We start from the raw sequence: 17630 nt of genomic DNA on the forward strand, positions 1-17630 counted from the left end.
GCGAAGTTCGGAAGTCAGGGAGACTGTTTACTCACCCTGCCCTTCTCCACACACTGGGTCACCATGACGATGTTGTGAACATTCTGTTCCCACGCCATTTTCCAGAAGTCATCCTTGGTGCCAGGAAGAGGTCCCTGAGTAGCAATGTATTCTCTTCTGAAGTTGTTGCCCTGTGATGAATTTACAACATGGAGAGTCAGGAACAATGGGCCTCCTCAGGACTGTAAACAGAGGGTTATCTCTGCAGGCTACATGATATATAGGTCTTTGCCAGATCCCTGACTTGAGAAAAAGATACTAACACAAGTGTCAAGGCTTGGGAACAGGAAGGACAAAGGCCGGAACACTGAACTATTGTTAGGAGCCTGCTTCCCATTTATTAGGCTGGGTCTATTCTAAGAGGCAATGGAGGACTCAGGCAATAATCTAGACAGTGTGTGTGTGTGTGTGTGTGTGTGTGTGTGTGTGTGTAGGAAGGGACTGTCTGAGGGACTGACTTGGATCAGGCTCTTCCCCTATTCAATGTAGGGGAGCTTTAGACATTTTGGATAGTTGATACGAGCGCTGGTTGGAGACATCGTACAAGGGAAAGTTAGGGGAAGGGAAACCATTGTTTATCGAGCATCTACCATATACTGTGGGGCAGGACTTCCACAGATCTTACTTAATCTTCACCACAACTCTATGAGCTAGGATATTTTCATCCACTTATTCTGCACTCCAGGAAGACAGAATTACTTGCAGCTCCTAGCTGAAGTTCCTTCTCTCCTTGCCTCTCCTCGGGGCCCCTGCACTGTGTCACCTCTGCCGCCCCCACGCCCGCCCACCCAAACACTGCCTCTCGGCTGGCTAGTCCTTATTTAGCCTCCATGTTTCAGCATGGTGCCTGCTCTGCTGAGCCTTCCTTTATCTTCAGCTCTGGGGGCTGGTGGTCTCCTCCCAGAAGCTCCCCTGGCCACCCCTAGCTTCTTGCTCCCCAGAGACCAGCAGCCCGGTGATGACCTGGGGAGCTTGTGAGAAATGCAGAATCCCAGGTCCTACCCAGCCCTGCCGAATCAGAGTCTGCATTTTAACAAGACCCTACATGCTGTGGATGTATGTTGATGGTGGAGAAGACTTCTCTAGCCTGTTTCCCATGGCATCGCCTTGTCATTTCCTGATGTCCCGACTCTTCTCTGATGGCCAGGATTCCACCTGACCTTATCCCTGTACATAGCTCAGCATCTGACTTATAGTTGCTACTTAACTGCATAGTGTTTATTGAGTGAATGAATAATTATTTGAGGTAAATATTATTTTCCTCATTTTTTGGGAAAGAAAATGAGGCCCCAAGAGGTGACATAACTTGCCCGAGGTCACAGAGTCAGCAAGGGGCAGAGATGAAATTCAAATGTGAAACTATCTGACCTTAAAGTCTTTTCCACTGTAGTGTGCTGTGGGAAGTTGGCAAGATGCTAGTCAGAATTTGAGCCCAATAGTTTGACACAACTTTTGAGTTCTGTCTGGTTTTCAAAAATCCAAATAACATTGAGTCAGCTCCCCTAGCTCCCCTAGCCTGAGCCATGGAGCTTCCTTAGGGAGCTCTAATCTTTGCTGAGAGCTGCAGAGAGAAGACTAACCTTGACAATGCCTCCTGAGCTCATTATCATCTTGTGTGACTATAGCCATTGTGAAAAATGGGCCCTAGCAGTGATGGAATTGCACCCCCTGTGTTTTATGGCAATCAGACCTATGTGCTTCCAGACCTGGGAACAGTGTGGGAACATGTGGGAGGAAAGGTGTCTGCAATGTAGCCACCCATCAAAGCTTCATCCCAGGCACTATGGCTTAATGGTTCACTTACAGGGATGTAGCTGGCATTGATGTAGTCTGAGCACGGGTCATCATCTACATTGGACAGCTTCACTCGAGAGGCATCATCTGGAAGGAAGTTGATTGAGAGTCACTGGATCTTAGGATGATTTTTTCTACTGTTTGATGGAAGGCTTGGTATTTGATATGCATTAGCTCTGACCCCCAAAACACCCAGAGGGAGGTATTCTCATCTCCATTTGCAGATGAGAGTCAGACAGGGTGACTGATTTGCCAAGTTGCTCAGGCGGCCCATAAACACACAAACAAGCCAAATGCTCTTTGAGGCCCCCTCTGCTCTTTCCTTCATAACACTATACCTTTCCCCGATGGAGTGGCTGGCTCCCTTTCACAGCTGGAATAAATACAATCCAGAACAACTATTTTCTACTGCCTCACCTGCTAGGGTCAGGATAATAAAAAATATATAATAACTCCTAACTTAGGACTTGAAGGAAACCCACACTGGCCTTTGCTGTTAACCCCATTACTGCTCCCAGGCTTCCAAGGAGGTGCAGTAGGACCACGTGGTGACATGTCAACAGCATGAGAGGTGTCATAGCGGGTTGCAAGCTGGTTGTTACCCACTGAAGGGAAGTGCAATAACATACAAGTCATTCCTTTTTAAAGGCATTCAGAGCCTCAGATCTTCCATATTCAGCTATACCATATTTCTTTAGCCCCATTTTATTCCTAGAAAAGAGAAGAAATGGCTAGAGGAAGACAGCTTGACACATTTCAACACAAAACTCACAGGGCAATATATTGTTGTATCGATTTTTCCCTCTGTTCTCCGGCAAGAGTGCAATGTCACATGATTGGTTTCGACCCACGTCTTTCAAGTCCTATTAGGTCAAAAAGAAGTTTGCAGGTGGAGAATATGAAATAAGAGAAGGCAAATCATACAGTCCTCGAGATACATAATGATCTAACAACATGTCCCAGTTGTTGCTGTTTACGGAATGGCTCTGATCCCCACAGCAGAGGAGCTGTTCTCACCTCCACTCTACAGATGAGGCTCAGACTGGATAACTAACCTGCCCCAGGCCACACACGTGGCAAAGCTGGGAACCGAATCCGCAGCCTGGGCACTTTTCACCAAACCACATTGTCTCCCAGTCCAGCAAAATGCCAGGTTAAATAATAGACAGAATTAGGTTTACATCTGAGATTTGTTAATTCTTTCTTAACGTCTTGTCCAAGTAGCACTTTGCTTGCTGTGCTGTTCTGGAGATCAGACTGGCCTCTGGGACCCAGTGGTGCATCAGCAGGGAATGGATTCGGGCATAAAAGAGCGGTCAGCTGAGATCTTACGGGTCAGCTCCCGAGCCCTATCAGCCTGTGACTCCACGGGAGACTCCACGTGGAGGGGAGGAGGGAAGGGAAAGGGAAAGGGGGGAGGCTGGAAGGGAAATTCTAAGGACTGGGATTGCTAAAGCATCACGGAGCCCAAGTTGTACCTCGTATTCCTTGGATAGAAGGTAGTTGGAATCAGCTTGCAGCTTCATGAAGTGCCCTTCGAACTGATTTATTATTATTGGGCTATAGTTAAAAATAGAAAAAAGAAAAAGAAAATTACTGACGTAAAGGGAAACTGCCATACCCAATCTGGGTTGTATTTCAAAAGCAGATAATATAGTAATTAATGAGTTCTCTCTCTTACCAAGACGTTTTCCGGTTACTGTGAGGGACGCCAAAAGAAGAAAGACCTCGTTAGCAAATCTCACATGAAACAATCAACTCATCTTTCAATACATTATGTGAAGGAAAATGTGGCGCTCACCCTTTCTGGCCCAGGTTCAAGTGGACAGATAATGGTCGATCCCGGCGAATGCTCAGGCGGGCAGAGGGCCTTTCTCGACCAAGGCTGAAACATAAGGGAGAGGGTTTATATTCTGATTATGAAACTTGATTCAAACAAAATTTTCCATTTATGGTGAGGCTGTGCATGTCTGTGCAAATATGGATTTTTCAGTATTCATGTAGATTTACACTCAGCCAACGTCTCGTTGAGGGGAGGAAGAACATAAAGAAGAAATAGATTTTTCCCACTCAGAAACGGATCTCTGCAATAGCTGAAGATTTGTCTTCTGGTTTTTGGCTACAGGTCATAATCACTTCCCACACTCTCAATAAAACTTTCCTTAAAAAAAAAAAACCCAGTAAACCTTAGATGCAAGACATGACTGCAAGAGGGAAGACAATGTGCCAAATAAAACAAATTCCCTAAGAGGAGGGGGTGTGGCTTTGGGGCCACCTGCTATTTGGTTCTTTTTGGTCCCTTCTTAAATTAGCATGGCAAATATGACCACGACGTGGTGATGTCAACCATACTTCTCAGCATATTTCAGAAAAGCACTTGGGTGGGCAATTCACAGACATCTCTATCTTCAGGAGCAAAAGGAGTTATTTCACATTCAAATGAAGAAGCTACAGATGGCCCCTCAGTCATTTGGCTGGGGCAAAATTCATCAATGGTCGTGGAGGGGCTGAATAAAACGAGTCATTGTTGGAGGGTTTGACTTGTTTTTCTCCAGAAACAAAGATGATTTAGCCTGGAGAAAGGAAATTCTTTTCCCTTCTTACTTCTCAGGCTAACGGGCATTTTCAAAGGCACCTTTAAAGTTGGGAGCCCAATCACCATAGGAATCTTTGTACTCACCTAGCTTTCTGTCTGCAGATGAATAAGGCAACAATGGCCACCAGCATGCCAATTAAGAACAGACCGGCACTCACACCTTCAATAACTCCAAATAAAGGCTCTACAATAATCCAGAAGGAAATAACAAACCCAGGTAGGAAAATTAGTGCTAAAGAACCAGGAAGCCAGCTACTGAAATCCTGTCTCCCTAGGGACATTATTACGGAAGAATTCAAATGATGGCCACACTGGAGTATTTACTAGATCACGGAGGAGTGTGCAGCTGGGAAGGTGAAACACTGGCTCCTACACTGGAATGGCAGGTCAGTCCTTACATGTTTGAAGTTCATGGTGTTCAGCTTATAAAGGAATTTTGGACTCATTTGTGCTTGTTATGGAAAGGCCAGCAGTTTGCCACCAAGATAAAAATGTTATTTCAGGGGCGGCTGGGTGGCTCGGTCAGTGAAGCGTCCAACTCTTGACTTCAGCTCAGGTCACCATCTCAAAGTTCGTGGGTTCGAGTCCTGCGTCAGGCTCTGCGCTGGCATGAGGAGCCTGCTTGGGATTCTCTCCCTCCCTCTCTCTCTCTCTCTGCCCTTCCTGTGCACTCTTCTCTCTCAAAAATAAACTTTAAAATAAAATAAATTTAAAAAATAAAAGTTTAAAAATCCTATTTCATTCATATGAAACAAGTAATGAGTAGCACTGGGGACTTTTGCAAATCCAGTGAATTACTGAGAGCTATTTTAATGAAATCTTATTTTTATTATCTGGTATAATACTACCTCTGGGAGTTTATGAATAGGTAAGAGTAGACTATTTTTAAAACAGCTTTATTGAAATACAATTCACATACTATGCAATTCACCAATTTCTTTAAAAAATTTTTTTTAATGTTTATTTTATCTTTGAGACAGAGAGACAGAGCATGATTGGGGGAGGGGCAGAGAGAGAGGGAATCACAGACTCTGAAGCAGGCTCCAGGCTCTGAACTGTCAGCACAGAGCCCGACGTGGGGCTCGAACTCATCAACCGCGAGATCACGACCTGACCCAAAGTCAGACTCTCAACCGACTGAGCCACCCAGGCGCCCCGCAATTCACCAATTTAAATTGTGTAATTCAATGCTTTTTGGTACAGTCATGGAGTCTGACAAACATCCATCACCACATTCAATTTTCTAACATTTTTGTCACCCCTCAAAAGAAACCCCATACCTCTTAGCAGTCACTCTCCATCCTTCCCCAGCTCCTGGCAACCAAAACTCTACTTGTCATCGTGGATTTGCCTATTCTGGACATTTCGTATAAATTGAAACATAAATAGGTGGTCTTTTGTCATTGGTTTCTTTTACTCAGCATAATGTTTTCAAAGTTCATCCATGTTGTAGCATGGGGTCAGTATTTTGTTCCTTTTCATAGGTGGATAATATTGCATGGAATACATAACATATTGTTTAGCCATTCATCCACTGATGGACACTTGGGTTACCACTATTTGGGGGTTATTATAAATAATGCTGCTACGAACATCCATGTACAAGTTTTTGTGTGTGCGTATGTTTTCATTTCTCTTGGGTACATAATTAGGAGTGGAGTTGCTGGTTTGGGTAGATGGTAACTCTTGGTTTGGGTAGATGGTAACTCTAGGTTTAACATTTTGAGGAACTGCAGAAATGTTTTCCAGAGCAGCCAAACCATTTTATATTCTCACGAGCAATGTAGGAGGGTTCCAATTTCTCCATATCCTCGCTAACACTTGTCAGTGTCTTTTGATCACAGCCATTCCAGGGGGTGTGAAGTGATGTCTTACTGTGGTTTCGATTGGCATTTCCCCTAATGACTAATGATGCTGAGCATCTGGTCATGTTCTTATTGGCCATTTGTGTATCTTCTCTGGAGAAACATCTATTCATATCTTTTGCTATGTGACTTTTTAAAAAAATGTTTATTTATTTGGTGGGGGGAGCGAGTGGGGGGGGAGGGGGAGGGGGAAAGGGAGGGGGAGAGAGAGAGAGAGAGAGAGAGAGAGAGAGAGAGAGAGAGTCCCAAGCAGGCTTCACACTGTCAGTGCAGAGCCTGACACAGGGCTTGATCTCATGAACTGTGAGATCATGACCTGAGATGAAATCAAGAGTTGGATGCTTAACCGACTGAACCACCAAGCACCCCTATTGTTTGACTTGTAAGGTAACAGTTCTTCACATATGTTGGACATGCGACCCTTATCAGATATTAATTTGCAAATAATTTCTCCCATTCTGTGGGCTGTTTTTTCACTTGCTTCACGGTCCTGTTTGAAGCACAAAAGTTTTCAATTTTGACCAAGTCCTATTTATCTTTTTTTTTTTTTTTTCCTTCTGTTGCTTGTGCTATCACTATCAGACCTAGGAAATCATTTCTTAATCCTAGGTCACAGATTCTTCTGTTTTCTTTCAAAAGTTGCATTGTTTCAGCTCTTATATTTAGGTCTATGGAGCAGCCTGTTTTTGAACTTGCACTTGAAGCCCTTGGATTTTGTTTGTTCAATGTTGCTATTCGAGATGTATTAAATCAACACAATCTTTTAATGTGGTTAATATTCTTTTTTTGGATATATGTTGACTATCTTCCTTTGCTGGACTACATACAATTTTTGTTGTTTTCAAATAGGAAAGAATTGTGTTTACAATGCCCCTACTTAACTTTCAATTACAAGCAAACACATCTAAGTCCTCTTAACTGTGTTCTGATCCCTTTTTGGTTTGAAAAGTGGGAGATTATCCCTATATTTGGCATAAATAGACGGGAGTGTTTGTGAGGCTGAGTCATCTTTTGTCATGCAGCATGAGAGACTGTTTTAGCTATGAAGAAGAACTTCCTGAGACCAAGCATTGTGGAACACTGGCTACAGGGAAACGCTGGGACAGAAGACGGTATCAGGGAACAAGGTGCTGAAAAATGAGGCTGTTTGCAGCATGATGGGCATATTCTGAGGCAATGCAGGGCAGAGGTTAAGGACTCCAGCAGAAAATGCCAGAATTCCACTTCTACTATCCTGGGCAAGTTACTTAAACCTCTTGGTGTCACAGGTCTTCACCTTTGAAATAGAGATGATAACAGTATCTACCACAAAAGGCTATAGTAAAGATTGGATAAACTATTTCATGTACCAAGGTGATAGTAAATATTAGCTGCTATTATTATTCAGCTTTCCCTCTAGAACACTAGGGAAGTTTCTTTCATAAATTTATGTAGTCTTTTTTAAGTTAACATTTTTTTATGGTGTAAAAGTAACATAAGCAAAGAGGGAAAAAAAATCATCTTATAATCCCACTACTTTGAGATATTCATTGTTAATACTTTAAGAACAATTTTTTTAATGTTAATTTTGAGAGGAGGGGAGAAGGGGAGGGAGAGGGGCAGAGAGAAGGAGACACAGAATCCAAAGCAGAGTGTAGGCTTTGAGCTTGTCAGCACAGAGCCCGACAAGGGGCTCAAACCCATAAACTGCGAGATCATGACCTGAGCCTAAGTCAGACGCTTAACCAACTGAACCACCCAGGAGCCTCAATATACTTTTTTTTTCTTTTTTACGTAAACGCTATGCCCAACGTGGGGCTTGAACTCACGACCCCAAGATTAAGTCTCATGTTCTACTGACTGAGCCAGCCAGGCACCCCTCATTGTTAATACTTCGGTGGTTTTCCTTCTAGTCTTTTTTTTTCTATGCATTTCTATGTTTCTGCATACATACATTCTCACCTATGAGCAAAAGCCTTTTGTACTTATATTTTGGCCTGTGCAAGTTCTTAATTTGAATGTTTTTCACTCATATTTTTAAAAACTTCATTTTTAATTAAAGAAATCTGATACTTCTACTTTCTTTTCAAGATTAATGCGCATTCAGTCCATTCCCCTTTAGAAGTACGAGCAATTTCTCTAATCCACATCATGCATGATCACATAGAGATTAAATTCCAAGTGAAAGCACATGTTCCCCTGTTAGCCAAGTCACCAGACTTAGGGGCTCTTATAAGTGACACAGCAGTTGGTAGACGATGTGGGTAGATGAAGAGGTTAGCCTTACCTGACTCGGTGGTGATAGGCAAAGAGAAAAATGTGTCTGAGTAGAGGGGCTTCGTGAACTCCTTCAGGTCCTCATCAAACAGCTGTGTAAAAGCCCGAATGCTGATTCTGAAAGGGAAACCGATTTATTTGAGTACAAATTAGTGTCTGTCCACAGTAAAGCTGACTAGAAAATGTACTCAAGGAGAAACAAGGTGGGCCCCTGGTCAATATGTGTCCAAGGTAGGATATGAAATATGGAATCAGATAGACCTGGGTTCATTCATGCATTTATTCGTTTATTCGTCAAATGTTTACTGAGCCTCTACTATGTGCCAGTTCCTGTTCTAGGATCTGGGGATACTGCCAGGGACACAACAAAGACCGTACCATCCAGAGGCTACATACTCTAGTGTTAGAAATCAGATAACATATATACAAATTCAATATGCTGGATGGTGATGTGTACCATGAAAAAGAAAAGAAGAGAGTAAGGGAGAAAGACAGCCATGGGGATGGGTATATGGACCTGCTCTATTCAGCACGTCAGTGAAGGGCTCTTGGATAAGAGGACATGTGCACAGAAATCAGAGGAGAGTCAGGGAGGCAGCCATGCCTGTGTTGCAGCAGAGGGAAGCACAGTGGGGAAGGCACTGAGAAGAAAGACCAGATGGGGCCCAGCCTAAAGAGGAGAAGGGAGGAATTCAGGATGGGCCTAAGATTGGAGCTCAGTCATTTGAGAGAATAATGGCATCGCTGATAGGAACGGGCATCTCAACTGGGGAAAGAAGAAGAGCTTTGCTCGGGCTGTGTTGGATTTACAGTGACAGCGAGGTTGATCTGGAAGTCTCCAGCTGACATTTGGAGTTATTCCAGCCGCCTGGACAGGAGAGCTGCCGAGGTGGCTGTCCACAGGTCCATGTGGGACAGTGCCTGAGATTAGCTGGCCCTGAATTCAATAAGCAGCTACTAAAAGATGAAGTTGTAACCTCAGCCTGGATGAAGTCTCTTGTCCCCACCAAAAAACCTTGGTCTCATATTCTCTGGGTGAGCCAGGCCAGTCTGGATGGCCACACTCAGTTTCTGGGGACGTACCTTACTTAGAAAGGGTTTGAGATCATTTGAAGTGATTAAACAGGACAATGAGCAAAAAGACTTTGTGGGACATGTTGTTTGATTTCAGATTTAAGGGAATCTTACCTAGAAGAGGAAACAGACGTCGTTATTTTTCCTCTAGGAAGGCAGAATGAAGCCCAATAGGCTGAAGTCACAGGGAGGTGTAGTTTGGGAATATAAAGTCACTTTGTAACACCTACAGTATGAGCTGCTGCACAGGTAGTGAGCTCTCAGTCATTGAGAGCATTTAAGCAGAGGCTGGAGGAGAACCCGCTCTCAGAGAAGTTATAGGAGAGCATCCCTGCACTAAGTTAAAAAGACTGCCTCAGGCCAGCTATTGAGGTCTTTCGCTTTCAAACTGTAGATTGGCTGAGACTGTGAGGCTTGATTTATATGGATAACTTTCCTAGTGTTGATTTAAATCTTAAGAAAGTGAATGGAAGTCTCTTTTTTCCTTAAAAATAAATCTAGATTTGTTTCACCCAAAGGTTCTGGGCAAATTGTTCTGCCCTCTGCCCTTCCTTCTAACTCATGCCCAAGTCCAAATGCAATCTTATAAAACGAACAAGATGATATTGATCAACCACATATATAATTTCCACCTCTAAAAGCTGCTTTCCAGCCGAAAGTTGTACTTCCAGGAATAACAGACTGTTGATGGAAGCATTGTGAGATGTCCCTCACGGGTAACAAGCAGTCAGCTTGTGTTAAGTGGGAAGGTGAGGAGTTGGTGTGTGTTGCTAATGCATTGTACTTTTGGAAAACGAAATGAGTCTCTCCGGTGAAAAGAGATTCTTCTATTTGTATAGTGATTTATAAGTGAAGAAGAATTTTCACAGACATGGTTCTACCTGATCATTTCCAACTTCTCCAATATAACAAGGAAGCTTATTATTATAATACGTCAGAGATTTGGAACCTGAAGTTTGGAGAGATTCTGTGTCTTGCTCCAGATCACAAAGAACAGCAGTGAAAGAAAACCAGACCCTGTGTTTTCTGAATCCTAGTCCAGATTTCTTTCTCTTATTTTCTCTTGGCTTCATTTCAGTTTGACAGCAATGACTTCTGTTGGAGGGATGGTAAAAAGGGCCCAGGCTAGGAAGCAGAGGTTCTGAGGTCTAGCTATCACTCTGTTGCTGATTAGATGAATGGCCCCTAAAGTTTTTTATGCCTTGGTTTCCTTCTTTGTAAATTAAAAGCATTGAGTGTGACAACCTTGACATGTTCTATTCTGAAATGTTAGCTGCAAAATGCAAAATACAATGTGGATGTAGATGAATAAGAACCTCTAGGAACCCAGACAGGAGACAATGACCTAGTACAGGATTGCCTTCAATTCAATGGGTCAGTAGGAGCTCTGCTCTTAAACTCTTTCCAAAAATGACAGCACCACCACATTAGCATTTAGCACCCATCTGGATCCTACCTTCCTGGTCTTGTCTTCCCTGCTACCCCTTTCCATGCTCTTTCCCCAATTTGAAACTGAACTATTTGCTCTTCTCTAAACAATCTGTGTATTTCTTTCTCTGCACTTTGACTCCCACTCTTCCCTCCACGTTGAATCTCCTTCTGTCCCTATCTCCATATTTTCATATCCTTCTCTACTTGTTAATGCTAACCTAAAATGTTACCTCCTTCAAGAAGCCTTTTGAACCTTTACAGCATTTATTTACTCTTTTATGTCCTTCAACATTTCTGCTTATATTTTACAGACCTCTTCTGCATATATATGTATGTATATATACACATATATACACATATGTGTATATATATATATTCAGTGTATACATATATATTATTATTTTAATTAACAGATATATGATAGTAATTACTTCAACTTTATATGTGTCCACAATCAGAAATCTATAGCACAAAGTTAGAGATCATGTGTTTCAATTTCCTTCATTTGGGGAAAATGAGGTCAAGAGAAGCTGACTACCTGATCGTGGCCACATTGCTATTCCATTTAGAATAGAAACAAAGCCTGGGGAGCCTTGATGGCTGAGTCAGTTAAGTGTCCAACTTAGGCTCAAGTCATGATCTCACAGTTGGTGAGTTCGAGCCCCGTGTCGGGCTCTGTGCTGATGGCTCAGAGCCTGGAGCTTGCTTCAGATTCTGTCTCCCTCTCTCTCTCTTGTGGTGGTGCTCTCAAAATGAATAAACAAACATTAAAAAAATACTCTAGAATAGAAACAAAGCCAGATCAGCACTTTATTAACTTCCAAAATGCCTCCCACCCATCATGATCTGCCCTTTCTCTTCCCATATGGAATGGAGTTAATTATACACCCAGTAATAGGAACCCAGTAGCAAATGGGAAACATTACATTCGTTGACATAATAAACTTGCAAAGCAGCTAAACCTAGCATTTTCCATTTCATTTCAATCCTCTTCCCCTCACCACCACCCCCCCCCACCGACCCCCATTCTCTCTCATCTCTGGAAAAAAGATGCCTGATAGCTTTGAGGGTCACTATGGTGACCATCATCTTGAGACAGGTAGAATTCTGACTGTATTAAGCTAGGGGTCAGCAGCCATCACACAGGATACCACGTAGTGTGTGGTTCCCCCACATACTTTGAAAGGCTGTGCCTCCTCTTATCAAGCATTATCTGCCTGGCATGCTTTTCACAGGACTGAACCAAATGTGGGGAAATATAGGGAAGCTGTGTTCTAGAAAACATGTAAGTATGGCATGAGTTGATCAAGCTATAATAAGAAATGTGTAAGTATTGATAGAGCAACTTGGGTCATTCCCTTATTTGTTCACAAACATTTAATGAGTGCCTCTTTGGGGCCAGGTATTTGTCATATTATTTTGTCTCTATTAGACTACAAGCTCTCGTAGTCTAGTGAAAAGGGTAAGTAACCAAACAAAGGGCTGAAAAGTCCTGGTAAGTGAGGATTAGAGTGATGAAGGGTCTGGGTGCTATGGAAATGGAGCTAGGGCCAACTGCCCAGTGTGGGTTGACAGGTTGATTGGGGTAATTTGAGGGCTGAGCTGGTTTCTGAAGTGTATGAAGGGATGCACCAGCCAGTCAAGGGAGGGGAGGGCATCCCAAATAGAGTGAAAAGAATGTGTGAGGGCTCAGAGGTGTAAGAGACGCATGTCACTGTCAAAGGAACTCCAAGTAAGGGTTAACAAAAGTCAGGGTGTACTTGTGACAGATGGTAGGAGGCAAAGCAGGAGAGAGAAGGTGAGGGCTTTATGAGCCCTCTTTGGAATCTTCATTTACTCCTAGAAGTGACTGGGGACCACTGGAAGACCTTAATCGAGAAGGGACATGACCAGGTTTGATGGATCATCTACATTCCTCCTCAGGACAGCCCTGTGTTGTTATGCAGATGAGAGAAATGAGGATTTGGGAATTGAAATGCCATTTCCAAGGTTACACAGCTAAGTGGCAGCGCGTGAACTCAGTACAGGCTCTCCCAGGCCCTCAGCAGCCGTTACGAATGGGAAGGAGTGTGGTGGAGAGTGGTAGGCTCTGGGACAGACATGAGCCATCTACAGCTTCTCATTGTCCCTCTCTTAACTGTAGTAATGACTCAGTCATCTTCTCTCCTTCTCTTTCAGAAAGCAAACAAACAAAAAACAGCCTCCACTTTCCAACTCACAAATCGAATAGAGCCACTGGGAGACTTTTGTTCAAATCTCCTTGAGTCCATGTGACCGAGGAGCTGAGGCATCTCTTGATTCTTACAGGAACTAAAGGATTCCAGGGCTCTGATCTCCCTCACATTTCTCCTTTGTTCTGTCTGAGATCTCACCTTCTTCAGGTAGGCTCATATGGTCTCTTCTGGAATAGAAGACCATATGAGCCCACCTCACTAGTAAGATCGTATGAGTTTACTCTGAAGATGCCAACCTGGGCTAGGGTGGAAATCACATTTTTATGGTGAGTCCTGGGCAGAGGGAGTTACACAGAGTTCCTGCCAAGGTGAGTTTTCTGGTTTAGGAAAACTGTTGGCCTGCCTGTGTTGATTCTAGGGAGGGGCTGAGAAAGTTCTCAGGTGTGATGCCGTGTCATTGTCTCCTTTGGGAGAATGTAGGAAAGTCTCTGCTGGGACTCAGGGATGATACTCAAAATATGTAAGAGTCAGTCAGACCTGGACACTGACCAACCTGCCATAGAGAACCTGACTGGCTGCCATACTGGCTGGATGTCAGCTTTGCCAACACCGAAGAGAGACAGCACAGTCTCTGCAGAAGTACTGATCTTGGATGCTTGTAGCTTCTATCCAAGATGGCAGCCAAGGTTCCCTTTTTCTTGAGGACTCTGGCTTGGGATTCTGTGTACTTCTGCTCACACTTGCTTTCGGGGAGCGCAGTGTAGACCAAGGGCACTGCCAATTCCTATGACTGGAAGGGCCTGTTGGCTGCCATAGTGCTTCCTAGGGCCAAAGCAAACAGCTGCTCCTTTTCATCTGTCATCCTAGCAGGAGGAAAGGGTACTCCCATTCATTAAGGGGCCTTCGACTTCAAGAATTCTATCTGGACCAAAGAGCACCTTTATCTTTTTATGCCTTAGAAGGTAAATAAATATGTGTAATTACAGCCCTCACTAGAAGTAGAAGATGAAACTTCATATTTCTTGGGTCTCCCTACACTCAATTTTTCTGTTTGGACATCTTCGCAGCCATTAAAATAGTAAATAAGTTGTTTTATTTGTACTAAAGAAGTTAGGAGAAAAAACAATCTATTAAGAACCTTCAATTCTTCATATAATGAATTAGAGCTTTTGCAGAGTGCCGAAGGCCGGCCTTCTTTACACATTACCTGTGAACGGGGGCAGGAATTCAACTTTTATAAATGACCCAGTAACATGTAGAACACTGTTGTAGTGCTGGTTATTAATCTACGGGAGCTCAAGTGCATCAGATGCCCAGACTGCTAAGGACCCAGTAGTGCAGCATGTCCCTTCTTGCAAAACAATACATCTAACCTGTAGGCAGTGCGCGGCTTCAGTGGTCCGTCACAAAATTTTTGCTGATTGGGATCGCATTTTCCACCCAGGCTCTCCATCTCTGCTCCAAGCTTAATGTTAAAACTCTTGGAGTTGCTGTCGGGACTTTCGGCACATTTGCTGGCAAAGTAATCGGTCTGATACATTCGGATGGAGGCATTGTGCCTGTATTCTAGGTAGGAGGGCAGAGGGTGCTGTTGTTCTGGCTTCAGCTCATCACTGCCTGGAGGGAGAGAACCCACAGTGAAGCACTGGCTTTCTCGTGACTTCAGTGATTCCTAACTAGGTTTCTACGTCTGCCTCCTCTCACCCACCATCACCAGTCATCTCCAAAGTGCAGACTCTTTGATCTTGAAGGAGGCTGCGAAATTCTCCTAACGAAGTTAATTTTAATTCACTTCCCCTAGAATGAAAATTAAAGTGTGTGGATACAAAATTTTATACACACGCGTACGTATATTTATGCACACACCCTATCATTTTTCTAGGAAATAGAATGTGTGTATTTGAGAGGTGAACTCACTGCATCTGATAATAATGTGTTCCAGAACTCCAGAAAGCTGGACACTCTCCACTGTGAGTCAGCCCACTAGACAAGCTCTCTACCTTGCCAATGACCATTGTAGCTGAGCTAATAAGGAAATCCCTATGACCTAGGAAATAGGGAAGAGATAAGAGAAATCAAGTTCAAGTCCAGAGCAGTCACCCAAAGGCACACTCCACGGGCCACACCCTGTCCGATAATTGCTCCGTGTACAGCTCTCTGTTATCTTGAGTACAGTTTAATCCTGGCTCGAATTTGGCCCCTCGTGCGGAACGCTTCCCAGAACTCTTCTCTGTCCACCCAGCCTGCTGTGTGTTTTGGCACTGCAAACTCGTTTTTGTGTTGGCTGGAGGAAAGCATAATTAGGAAGACAAATATTATAGAGATAGGATACCATTTACGATGTGTCGCAAGGAGCGGTATTGTGGGGGTTCACCACATCCCGGACTCTTGTTTAGTAAAATTTGCTCAAAATGAGTGGGTCTTGGAAATATTATCTTGTTGGCAGTAACTGAAAGGAATGTCGGGGTGCCTGGGTGGCTCAATCAGCTAAGTGTCCGACTTCGGCTCAGGTCATGGTCTCCTGGTTCATGAGTTCGAGGCCCGTGTTGGGCTCTGTGCTGACATCTTGGAGCCTGGAGCGGGCTTCAATTCTGTGTCTCCCTTTCTCTCTGCGCCCCTGCCCTGCTCATGCTCTGTCCCTCTCTGCCTCTCAAAAATTAATAAATGTTAAAAAAAAAAATTAAAAAAGAAAAAAGAAAAGGAATGTTGCCTTTAAGATGAACATATATGCTATGAATGACATTTACATGAGATGGACTGTTATTTTAGATCACCAGGGACGCACAGCCCAGCTCCATGGACATCAATAATCAAAACTCACATGGCCGGAGAACACAAGGCTGCCTTCTGGGGTATGGCCTCTTTTTGGTCACTGCCTTACATTCATGTAGTAAAACATCACCTTCACTACATCTTCATTAAATCTAAAATCTCTCCACAGTTTGCTGATTTATCTCCAACTATGAGATGTAAGGAAATCTGGGATGCACCACTGGCCGTTGAAATTATTTAATTAGTTACGCACAACCAACTTTAGTACAATTAAATTACATGTCAAAGCACATAGACTGTTAGACACCCGGTGAACTAAAGCACTATTTAGCCTAGGAGCTGCTCCAGCACTTGTCAGCTTTAAAGTTTCTCATCGTCCACAAATGTGTTGAAATAGAGATGCTTAAGAAACTCATGTGCAACCCTTTAAACAATTCTGAAAAAACAGAAGACGTGTAAAAGATACCACGCCACTCCAGACACAAACGTCTGTTTTGGAGAAATAGTGCACCAGCCCTCCGTGGCAAATACGACACTCCTGTAGGTGGTTTGACAAATGCTGACATGATAAACTCTAAAAATCGTACTTGAGGCCCCATGGAACGTTGTCGTAACTATTAGCCTGTAGAAATTAGGTAGACTTTGAATGCCTTCATAGACTAGAAAATGGAATATACTGCTGGCAATTCAGTAGAGAAAGGAAGGATGCTTTTCATGATCATCTGTTCCCTCTTTTCGGCTCTTGAATATTTCTTTGTGAATTGGTGAGTGGTTTGGAAGGGTGCGGTTCCTTGAGGTATTTGCGATTGGGGCGGGGAGGGCATTGAAGCATATTGCCGCTTAATGGCCGAACAAAACAAGTAGTGAACAGCATTGAATGAGTGTGAAGAAGGCTGTGTAGGTCAGTCCGTGCAATGCACTTCCAGCAGTGCCTGGCACATAGGAAAGGCTCCATAAATGATAGTTATTTGTACTTACTGCTGTGGTTGCTATGATTATCAGTCACCCTTTTAATAATTAAACCCAGTGAATAATAGGCTTTATTGTTGAAAGTTTTTGTTACATCTCCCAGCATCCAGCAGAGAGGGGACAGAATTATATAAAGATTTAAGTTTTCCACTCTTCCAAACGTGTCACAGAAAGAGCCTCCATGGTGACCTTTGAGAAAGCAGTCCCCGTGTCCTACTGCTAGCAGATAATCCGTGATCACTTACCATCAGCCTCTCTCACTACCACTGTGAAGTATTTCACAGCTCCATTGGTGTCGCTGAACCAGCTGCAGTTGAAAGTGAAGTTGATGGAAGATTTGCTAATTAGCACATCCTTTTTATTCACACGGATATGTGGAGGTGGAGGAGGGGGCCCTGAAAAAGGATGGAGAAGGAACCCAGGGGAGTCACAACTCTGCTCTTCCATATAACAACAATCAGTGACACGAAGGTCTCCACGCACCGACCTCAGTGTGTGCGCGCGCGCGTGTGTATGTCTGTGTGGAAAGGTTGTGATCCAGAAAACCTCCTCCTCTCCTAGAGGAAAGCAGGCAGAGGAAGTGATGTGCCAGTGGCACGTTAAACCTAATGAAAGAGGCGGCACCTCAGCAGGATTTCCTGAAGTCATAGCACCAAACTG

At 43.6% G+C, this 17630-nt stretch overlaps 1 protein-coding gene across 6 annotated transcripts in view; it reads right to left on the minus strand.

Annotated features, from left to right (window-relative positions):
• The window catches only part of PTPRB (protein tyrosine phosphatase receptor type B), a 119823-nt gene that overhangs the window by 17548 nt on the left and 84645 nt on the right, over positions 1-17630 (minus strand). For all 6 annotated transcript variants that reach the window (XM_047865033.1, XM_047865032.1, XM_047865034.1 and 3 more), the window contains 10 exons: positions 17216-17365; positions 14603-14846; positions 8561-8667; positions 4514-4613; positions 3635-3718; positions 3515-3532; positions 3312-3393; positions 2606-2696; positions 1844-1920; positions 36-170 (listed from right to left, as the gene is read on the minus strand). In XM_047865033.1, coding sequence (XP_047720989.1) covers positions 36-170; positions 1844-1920; positions 2606-2696; positions 3312-3393; positions 3515-3532; positions 3635-3718; positions 4514-4613; positions 8561-8667; positions 14603-14846; positions 17216-17365 — 1088 coding nt within the window. The remainder of the gene's footprint in view (positions 1-35; positions 171-1843; positions 1921-2605; positions 2697-3311; positions 3394-3514; positions 3533-3634; positions 3719-4513; positions 4614-8560; positions 8668-14602; positions 14847-17215; positions 17366-17630) is intronic.

The sequence above is a fragment of the Prionailurus viverrinus genome, chromosome B4 (genome assembly GCF_022837055.1).
Source record: "Prionailurus viverrinus isolate Anna chromosome B4, UM_Priviv_1.0, whole genome shotgun sequence".
In the NCBI taxonomy this organism is placed as follows: Eukaryota; Metazoa; Chordata; class Mammalia; order Carnivora; family Felidae; genus Prionailurus; species Prionailurus viverrinus.